This window comes from Labrus mixtus, chromosome 17 (assembly GCF_963584025.1).
Source record: "Labrus mixtus chromosome 17, fLabMix1.1, whole genome shotgun sequence".
NCBI classification, from domain to species: Eukaryota; Metazoa; Chordata; class Actinopteri; order Labriformes; family Labridae; genus Labrus; species Labrus mixtus.
The window spans coordinates 16,426,541-16,437,326 of record NC_083628.1 but is presented as its reverse complement, the minus strand read 5'-3'; the positions used below and the strand labels follow the sequence as shown (position 1 = coordinate 16,437,326).

The following is a 10,786-nucleotide window of genomic DNA, read 5'->3' as shown; positions in this document are numbered from 1 at the left end:
TTAAATAAAACTGTACAACAATGTGCTATTCAAAAGCTTTGTTTTTATCTAAACTGAGTCTCCAATTGAGGTACATTCAGGCCTATATACATTCATATAGGCTAAACACGGATTAATAAAGTGCAAATAATCAATGAAGGTAAATCCATCTAAAGTTTGGTCTTATCTATAAAGCCCAGTCAATGTTAAATCGTAAAATATAAAAGGAAAACAGAAAGCAAAAGACTACAATTGTAATTAATCTATTTTCTCTGACATGCTGTATGTCTTGGCTACATCTTAAGCCATCTGTAAATAAATGATTATTTTATCTTAACCTATTTTATCGTACTTTTATTTTGAAGGCCAATATGTGTATCTTCCCTTTTTTTTCGGACTTTCCAGAATAGTTGACATAAATAGTGACAGACTGAGACAATAAAAGCTCAAACATACATACTACTGATCCGGATGAATAAATCTAACCATTAAGGCATCTGACCCACAATTCCTGTTTCTTCAAACGGAAGTAGGCAACAAGAGACATTTGACTCCTAACACAAGGAATCTCTCTCCTTTACAGTGAAATTGTAAATATTTTCAGGGGGTGATTCCATGTCATTAAAAACAAATTCTCCTCAGTTAATAATTATTTCGGTAGCAGATCATAATACAATCATTATAGAATTATTCCTCCAAATAATACATTTGGTGTCTTGTGTCTTTTCTCTCTGTTTTGGACAAACAAGTGTTTCCATGTTTAAATCTGTTACAGATGTAAAACATTTAATCAACTAACACAACGCCCTTGATTTTGTCAGAGTGATTTGCTGCCTGAGTGTGATACAAAATGTGATTACCAAACAACTGAAACTGAACCTGTTGCTTTGTCTCCAGAAGGACGGCTTGCCTTGTATTTTCAACACTGAGATTTAACATCCTTTTGTATTCCTCATCAGCAGAAAGTGGCCGTGTCACAAACTCTCAAAGGCAAATCATAAATCTAAGATGAGGGAAAATTCAAGAAGTTATTTGGTGGGGTAGCACTGTAATTATAATTGTATTGTGTTCACAGGGCTGTGGCTTCCCAGTAACTTTAATTTCAACGTTTAAGAAGGATGAAGTCACAACAGTAAACAATCCAAATAATTACATACCACAGTCACTGTGTAAGCAGTGTTTGGACCAAAGATCTCTTTCTATTCAAATAAAAAGTTATGTGCAAAATGACTCAAGAGTGAAAACAACAGAAAGAGAGACCACCCCGATGTCATGAAACCCATTTTAAAGAGGAAACATGCCCAAGACCGCGTGCAAATGATTACATATGTAAATGTAACATTCAGTCTTGGATAGATTTTAAAGCTTGTGGAACAAGTCAACAAAGAAAATAAACATGATCATTTCACTACATGAGAACTTCAATTGTCTTTCCGAACTTTGAGCTTGTTGGAGACAAAACAACAAACAAAGGGAGCTGGAAGTTGAAGGTTTGATAAAAAAGACATTAATGAATGAACTGGTCTTATTTTACAGGCTAAAGGGACTTATCACAGAAAGGATGAACCACCAGAAGTCTGCTTTGGCCTTGAGTGAAACACAATAGAGTATTTGTTTCTTCACACTGCTGATCAGTCTGAAGTGTTTGTGACCGCAGTCAGTCCATCCTTCAAATCAGATGGAATTGTTTATGGTGTGACCACAGGCCTGGGTTATTAAATTAAAGGCTGATATACTGCCAGTAAACAATCCTTATTGTAACTGTTTCAAAAGGGTGTGATTTTAATTCTAGCTTTGTGATGTATGTACTGGGAACAGCTCAAGCCAGCGCAATGCAGGTACTTAGTGCTTATATAAACACAAAATATGTGTTGCAAATTCTAAACTTTCACAAATATTTTAGAGATATTTTAAAACAACAAAAGAAATAAAAATTATTTGGTTTCCCTAAATAAATAGAGATGCACCCCTCCTCATTTACCAGCAGATGGCAGTAATGCACCGTTTTGTCTTTTATTCTTTTTTTTAACCAACCCAAACAAAATCAAATCTGTTATCAGAGAATGAGCTGTGATTAACTATAGACCAATAGCTATAACATATAATATATGCAAAATAATGGAGACAATTCTAAATGATATATTAATATATTTTATTGAAAGTGATGGTTATGTGCCACATCATCAGGAATCATTCAGAAAAGGAACAAATACCATGGATCCTACTTTGTGTGTGTAGTGTAGTGGCCATCTTTTTGACATGATGTGGAAGGAGGGATTATTGCATCTGGAATAAGGGGGCCGATGACTACTACTATTCAGACTCTACTACACCGTCAGTCCAGCAGGTGGCGCTAATGCACCAAAACATGGTTTGACAACCGACAAAAAAAAAAACTCTAAGAAGAAGAAAAATCGTGTGATTTGTTTTTGTTTTTCATACGCGAAAATGTGATTAGTTTCTAACGTAATGCTTGCTTAAAATAAATCTGGTAATGGCCTGAATTGCCCGAACGACGACAAGGAAAACCAGCCTTCTACTAATGGTGAGCTTCAGTGCCCTTATTTTATTATTACAGCTGGCAGAAACTCCTGTCAAGGTTAGCATTAAGGTTAGCTGTGCAGAAGCCTGCTAGCGTGGCTTCTCATTAACATAAAGGTCTTCTGTCAAATTGATGGTGAAGTAAGCATGTTGGTCATGTTGTGTAACTGTTTAAAATAAAGCTGTCCTGCGGTGTAAAAAAAAAAGCGCTATACAAATTCAAGTCCATTTACCATTTTATTCATTTAATATTGGCAGATGTGTCATGAAAAAAAAAAAAAAAAAAAGAACTGAAAGTGGCTTTTGAATCCATGCTTCATCCTTTCCTCTCTCCAAACTCAGCCGACACCTTCCCCAGCTTTCCCTGTACCAGAGGAGCAGAGGTCAAGATGCTGCTCAAGATGCCCCAGAAGCTGCTGAAGACGGCACACTACATCGAGCTGGGCAGCTACCAGCACTGGCCTGTGTTGATACCCCAGAGGATAAGACTGTACACCTACGAACAAATCCCTCTCTTTCTCAAAGAAAACCCCTACATCACGGATGGCTACAGGGCTCACCTGCCATCCAAACTCTGCCTGAGGAGGTAGGAGTCATTCAGAAGCTTATTTCTATTTCTACTTGTATTAAGCTCTGGTTTGTGATTAATTGTTAAAGATGTATGTGGTGGCAATCTAACAACAAAAAAGTGCCACTGGAGGGAATTTTAAGTCATTTCCAACTCACGGTGGGTTAAAAAAGGGAATGTCCGCCGTTGATTATGTCTGCAGTATTTATTTATCACTAGCTCATAACAATAGATAAAGTCTAAACGCGCCAGACAACATCGTCACACACCTATGGTTGAAAAACTATGTGGCTTCCACTAATTCCCCATCTCCAGTCACCTGTGTCTCCCCTTTCTACCTACCTGTAATTGCCAACTATGCCCAGGTGCGCAGGTGACGTTTTGCAGCAGAAAACGTCCACACGACCAACCACACACACAAACAAACCACAACACACACGAAATTGGCGACAACAATGTAGATCTGTAATACAGTTGATGTTTATGCAAAACGTACAATATTTTATACTGTATATGTTAGTGTGACTTGTTTTTTTTTTTTTATTTGCTGTTTCAGTATTTTTATTCTGTCCAATGAGACTGTGAATATCTGGAGTCACCTTTTGGGGTTCCTGCTCTTCTTCTCTCTGGGGGTCAACGACCTCTCGTCAGTATTGCCTGCCTCTGGAGCGAAACGAGAGGACTACGTCATCTATGCTATAGGACTGTTCTGCTTTCAGGTAAAACTGGTTTTACTGGATGAGCTCAAATTTTGGTCTCATGAAAAAAAGATAATGACATTAGAAAAAGTTCTGTAACTCCATCAGTACCTTGTTTTTTTTTTATTGTGTTAAGACATAAAACAGAATCTGAATGCAAGCGTTCTTGTTCACATAAAACAAAGAAGGTGTATATTTCTGTGATTTAAAAACGTCCCTATGACTGTCATTTTCTTTTCTGTTTTTACTGCTGCTTTAAGAATAACTTGTCTACATCCTTAAAAGCAGAATATTTAAACTGTTTATTAGTAATAATACATAATGTTTTCTATTACACAATGTGGTTTACGGCTTGACAAACATGTTCATGCGGGTTCACATTTCCTGCCACAGGTGCAATCAGGTCACTTCTAACCAACAAGGTGTGTAAGCTGCTAATAGGGGAGTAATATACAGGGAGTGTCATAGTGTGTTGTGTTTAAAGACCTACAGTAGTAATAATACTGAAGTGCAGAGTCCCTGTTGACAGCTACTATATGTTAAGATAGTGGTTATTAGTGTTAGCTGTGTACCTTTTGTGTTGTACGTTGTGTAGCGACTGATAATGGGATTAGACATCGTAAATTTACAAGTCAGATTGCTTCACTCTTACATCAAGTGTGCAGTGTAGCACTTATTACCCTCCCACCCTTTTCCAAAACTCTTATCCATAGAAGTGCAAGTTAGAAGTATCAGAACAGACCTTAAAAAATAGTTGTAATGATATTAGAATTAGGTTGTGGATTTAAAGATAAAGAAGGTAAATTAAAAGTCGTTACAACCAACAATGACATCCATAGAAAAAAACCCTCTTTTATTATAAATTAATTTGAGCTGAGAGTATAAAACACAATCTAAAAACACCTTCCATTATGTAATGATTCTGTGTGTGTGTTTATCCCAGGTGTGTATGTTATGTTCTGTGGGGTATCACCTGTTCGCCTGCCATCGATCAGAGAAGACGAGCCGTCGCTGGCTGGCATTAGACTACGCGGGCATTTCTGTTGGCATCCTGGGCTGTTATGTACCCGGTATATTCTACGCTTTCTACTGCAATGCTGTGAGTAAAAACACAACTGATTTGTCTGATCCCAGCTTTCCACCATTTGATTAATTTTCTCAAGCTGTCATACAAATAAATATACAGGTGCTCCAGTTCTAATCGGATCACTTCTGTATTGCTTTCTCTCCCGTCTGGCAGTTTTGGCGACAGGTGTACCTGTTGACGGTGTTGTCCCTGATCCTGGCCGTCTTCTGTGCACAGATCCACCCTCGTTACCTCAGCAACGACTGGCGAAGGATACGGATGACAATCTTTTGCTGTGTGGCTGGAATAAGTGTGATCCCTGCATGCCATTGGGTTTGGCTCAATGGAGGATTATCCACTGATGTTGTACAGGTCAGGAAATACATTCCTATAAGGAGGGAGAGAGAAGGAAAGTGAGAGTTATTTCAGGCCCCTGATATCTTCCTGAGTTGGTTTTTCACTCATGTCCGTAGACCTGTCGGATGGGAGGGATTGTGCTTGGGGGGGTGGGGTGTCTCAGGAGGCAAGACGATGGCGGATGAAGCAACAGAGTCCATCGCTGTGACACATTTGCCTCTACATCAATGTCTTGTGTAGTCTACACAATATCAATAGAAGATTGGAAAAGAACAAACTAGAGAACAGAAAAGCAGTTTCATTACGTGCATGGGGACACCAGTCGTGTGTAATCAGTCTATAGATATAAACATCACGACCCCCTTGATCACTGTGAATATTTCCTGCATTCTCGCATCAGCTCTGCCAAACTTCATGTAGGAGGCTAGCATGAAACACTCCGGGTGAAGTTTGAGTTAAAAGTTTGGCTGCTTGTGTTTACACACGTGTCTCACCCAGTAAACTCCAGGAAGATTTCAGGAGTTTTTGTGCACGTGTAAAAGCATATGGTAGCAACCTTTTATTGACGTCTTTATTTGTACTTCAACCTAATGCTTTAACTTTCGATCATTCAAAGGTAGAAGTTTTACACTTGAATCTCAGCACGTTTGTCTGCTTACTGAATGATGTTTAGTCACACAAACTCTGTTATTGTTCTACATGCAGCTGTTCCTGCCTCGTGTGATTGTGATGTATCTGATAGCTGGGTCTGCCTTCCTGTTCTATGTCACCAAGATTCCTGAGCGCTACTTCCCCGGTTAGTCCTTTTCCTCTGTCCCTGTCATGTGCCATAGTCGGATGTGAGAGCTGTAGGGTTAAAGCTGCAGCAACATTCTGTCAACTTAAAAAACTAAAAATCTGTAAATTACATTTATGTTAAAGGATTATAGGGCAAAAATTGAGATGTTGTCTTCTTGTTAGCTCAGGTCAGCTTAGCTCCAGTTCAAGACTTAAGACATGTTTACACATACATGTATGTATTCTGGAAAAAATGAAATAACTGCATCAGTGATCTAGTCTAAACAGAGTTTTGATGAAGATATAAGTTAAAATCTATGCATGCAAATAATGTAGCTATGTAATTACATCAAAACAATGTTACCATAAGCCAGAACTTCTAAAGTCTGTTTTTGAGAATTGTGAGAATTGTATAGGTTATTTTGGGGGGAGACTAAATGTCATTGAGAAAAACTAGAGATGATAAAACATCAATTTTTTTTTTTCAAAGATTTATTTTTGGGCTTTTTGGGCCTTTATTTGAGATATAGGACAGTGGATAGAGTCAGAAATGGGAGAGAGAGAGAGAGAGAGTGGGGAATGACGTGCAGGAAAGGAGCCACAGGTCGGATTTGAACCTGGGCCGTCCGCTTGGAAGACTACATTGGACACGCTCACTAACCACTGTGCCACCAGAGCCCTGATAAAACATAATATTATATGTAAGAAGATGATGTACGTCGCTTTGGATAAAAGCGTCTGCTAAGTGAATTGTAACATTGTAACATCTTTTCCAGTGCATTTTATGGATCAGCACAATAAATGTGTATATCTATATCTACAGATCAATTATAGATCTAAGAAAGATATCGGCCTGTATATCTGTATTGATTTTTTTTCTCTCCCAATATCAGTATCGTCCCCAAATATCTCCTATCGGTCGGGTTCTAATGAAAAACAAACATTACTTACACTAATTCGACCACTTTTTTCTTTCCTCCTCTAGGCCAGCTGAACTATCTGGGTGCCAGCCACCAGGTGTGGCACATTCTGGTGGTGTTGATGTTTTACTGGTGGCATCAGACAGCTGTACACATCATGCAGTTCAGGCACAGCCAGGCCTGTCCGCTCCAGACCGGCAGCAACTAAGTGAAAATGATCAAACAGAGTAATGGGAAGGCAATCATTTGGAGGCTAATACATGTAAGTGGACATCAGTTAAATCACTATGTTAATATTTAAATACACTTTTTATCAGTTAGCTGCTGGGGAGAAGTGTCTACCTAATGGTTTCAAACCACTAACTGTGATGATGTAGATCTGAGAGTCTTACAGTAGCTATCTTCAACCAGCTGACGGTTACCTCTTGGCTGCTTGACCAGCACTCACCCTGGCCAGCTGTTATAGGCCAGTATCTTTTCTAAGTCAGCTAAGAGTGGCTGGAAGCTTCTGTAAATCTCATATTCTCTAAACATAAGATGAACTTATTTCAGGGGATAAAGATCTGCTAAATGAAAGCCCATGGTGTATCTAAAATCAACTGTGAAACTCTCAATATTGCACCATAACTTACTATTATGAACAATGCATGAAAAAGGAGTTTGTTTGTATTAACCGACCAAGGTTTGTTGTTTTTAAATGGTGATCATGTTATCTCATCATGGTTTGTTTAGATTGTCATTTTATGTACACAAGTATTGAAAAATTATTATGAATTATTTTGAATCCAACATAATAACCTGTGTGACCAATTACTTTTTCTTTGCGATTTTGTTTCCTCCCTAAGCTAACACAAGATTAGATTGTATACATGACGGTGGAAACCACAGAACAAAGACATTCAACCCTCAGACACTGTAAACTGTCCGTCTGAGGGACACACAAATGACTTCTTTAATTCAAACTACTGAACAAATAGGCAAATATTTTTGTTAAATGTATTTTACAGGGACAGTGCATATTAATATACATTTCTGTAAATATGTCAGAGTTAGCCAAAAGGATCATTTTCATCCGTTGTCCCTGGCCAGATTTTTATAAAAAGATCAATCTGCGATCAATCTGCCTTAAATACTATAGCGTTCTAAATAAATGGGGGTCTCAGATTACGGCTCCAGTGCATAGTAGCTGTGCTGTGGGTGTCTTTGCCACAAATGAGTTGTCAGTTTGAAGAAAACAAAAACAATCTTATAATGACAGATTCCAGTGGCCAAATCCATTATGTTTGGGTGGCAGCAGACAACATCTCATCAGCCTATAAAATCCCAGAGCAGAAGAGAAAGTGTAAATGTTTTACAGTCAGCACCTTGGCTATAATTGTCATAATAAGCCTATTCATTTAGACTTAGTCAACAGAACTGAACACATCATAAGACAGGTGATTAAAAAAGCCTGACTCGTCCACTTTGGACTAATCTTATTGTTCTCTACTCCCCACACATCAGCCTCCTGACGTCATGGTACATGACTGTCGCTCTCACTTAGAGCAACACAATCTGAGTATTCTGCATTTCTCTGATGCAGCTTTCAGAAGAGAAGAAATGCAAACATTAATCTCTAGCAGAGGTTTATTATGATATAATACAATTCTGAAGTAAGTTCTAAAGTACTAATTCCAATTTGCCTTTTAGAGAACCATCCCACAATGTTGTGTTTATAGTAGTTTATTTTTTAATCTAAAGGGGGAAAAATGCCCCTTATTGATCTGCACTTGACAGAGATGTCTGTCACAACTTTGAAACTATGGTGATAAATGAATTTGGCTTTTTTGAGCTTAAAGAATAAAGAATGGCATGATCTGCTTATTAGAAAGAAATCTTCATGGCTGGATATGCTTGGGTGGAAGGGAAAATGGTATTATAATTGAGTTGGTTTTGGTAGGCGGTAGTATTTGGGTTTTGGGACAGTCGCATGCCATGTGAGCAATACGGTTTTTTTTTTTCCTCCGATATCTGCTGAACGGGTTTTAAAGTCTGCTGTAGTTGTACAGCTTTGTTTTTAGACAATTCTGTTTATAATTTTTCAATTTCTGTTTGCACTTGATTTGCCTTACATCTCAGAGTATTTTTGATGTTTACACACTTACTGTTACAATCAGTTTTTGGTCAGGATACAAACATACTCCATAAAAAAAAGATACATGATTGATATCATCTTTGCTCTTTTTTTCCACAAGGCCAGTATGGTATATTTGTAGCACATTTAATGTTTGAAAAAAAAAAAGAATTTGAGTTGAGATGATTAACTGCGACATCCTGCAGAGCTGTAACAAGCTCTCGTGAGGTGTGGAATGAGATGACTTAATTCTGCCTTTTTTTGAAAAGTGTTTTTGTCATTGAACAAAAAACTTGACCCTTTGAGTATCATGACCTGCTTGTTGTTTTTCTGGAATGATCTCTTGATTGTTTTGTCCCGTGTATGTGTGTTTTTCTTGAATATCAATTATACCATGAAACACAAGCACTGACAAGATTTGAAATATTTATTTTAGTGCCTATGTGGAAATATATTTTTAAACCTTTTGAATGAATAAAGAATGCTGGAGAGTACGTTTTCCCGGAGGCTTTGTTTTTTGATAGCACAGAACTACACAAGATTTATTTGAATACAAAATGATTATAGTGTTCAGAACACATTTAGTATAAAAAATAAAAAGTAGGAGAGAATGAAAAAAATCAATTAGATTTGCTTTACCCATTCCATAATGATGTTATTCAAAAAGCATCATCTGCTGGTTTCTGATGTTTACGTTTAAAACAGTAGAGGGCAGCATTGATCCAGAAGTTGCACATTTACACAAAGTTTTATATGTGTTGACTCTCATAGAAAATGCAGATCAGCGTATTCTATATTTTATTTAAAAATGTCATGTTTATCTGTATAGGGACAAGTATGGAGTAAAACTGTTGCTACACACCAGAGCATTTATAGCCTGAGCTAATTTGCATTGCCTGTCCCTAGATGGGCCTTTAAAGTACATAAAACTCAACAATAGATGCCCATAAAACAGAACCAAACAACAGACAGAACAGTACAGCATACAAAATATCATACAATAAAATAAACAGGAGGAACAAGATCATACATGACCCAAAGACCGAGTCCTCTTTGGACATATCACACTGAACAAACGTTTGACTTCTCAAACAGGATCCATGTTTATGGACACATTTGACCTATTCATCCATCCATTAACCTCTATAGAGGTTCTGTTAACCCAGTGTCAAATGATTCACAATTTTTTAGTAAATTAACACTTAACATTGTCTGATAAAGGCTGTAGAATAAGTCAATGTTTGATTTTTTTGTGTTATACAACACAAAAGGGCAAAGAATTAGAGGAGAAAGTGGCCGTTTTCAGTATAGCTGTTTAGAACGCTCTTTTTTTTCAACATGGCGTCATATGACGTAGCATGGGGGACTCGCGTTCTCTGACTCTGCTTTGATCCAGAGTGGTAGTGGGAGTTTCGGGTCGTGTTTATTGTGTTTCTTCCATTGTATCACATTTAATTTGACCAATCATTAAGATGGTTAAATATTGTTTAAATAATGTTTCCCTAATAGGAAGAAACATGGAGTTAGCTTACGTGCCTGGATTCGCTTTGTGCAGTTGAAGAGACGGGACGACTTTATTTCTGCATCTGTGATCTGTCACAAAAAACACGGTCGTCTGTGGTGCTCATTTTCAGTAGAAAGATTATGTGCCTGGCGATATGATGGAGTTCAGGATGGGATACCGAAGCCGGGACCGGGTGAGACTGATGGCGGGTGCGGCCCCGTCAATACAGGCAACTGCAGGTTCACCGGCAGCAGCAGCAGCTA

The 10,786-nt window shown here is 37.9% G+C and overlaps 1 protein-coding gene across 1 annotated transcript; it reads left to right on the top strand.

Annotated features, from left to right (window-relative positions):
* Positions 1–2,357: 2,357 nt before the first annotated feature.
* Positions 2,358–9,513, top strand: LOC132992588 (progestin and adipoQ receptor family member 3-like). Its single transcript, XM_061062016.1, has 7 exons — positions 2,358–2,524; positions 2,863–3,106; positions 3,645–3,807; positions 4,730–4,885; positions 5,027–5,224; positions 5,915–6,005; positions 6,972–9,513. Exons 2-7 carry the CDS (start codon positions 2,910–2,912, stop codon positions 7,112–7,114), a joined length of 948 nt encoding a protein of 315 aa, XP_060917999.1. The 5' UTR covers positions 2,358–2,524; positions 2,863–2,909; the 3' UTR covers positions 7,115–9,513.
* The last annotated feature ends 1,273 nt before the right edge of the window (positions 9,514–10,786 follow it).

Bases quoted from the DNA above. Each gene is read 5' to 3' on its own strand.
- LOC132992588 (XM_061062016.1), top strand. From the start codon at position 2,910: ATGCTGCTCAAGATGCCCCAGAAGCTGCTGAAGACGGCACACTACATC. The intron at 3,107-3,644 runs GTAGGAGTCATT...TTGCTGTTTCAG, and splicing joins TCCAAACTCTGCCTGAGGAG to TATTTTTATTCTGTCCAATG. The intron at 4,886-5,026 runs GTGAGTAAAAAC...CCCGTCTGGCAG, and splicing joins ACGCTTTCTACTGCAATGCT to TTTTGGCGACAGGTGTACCT.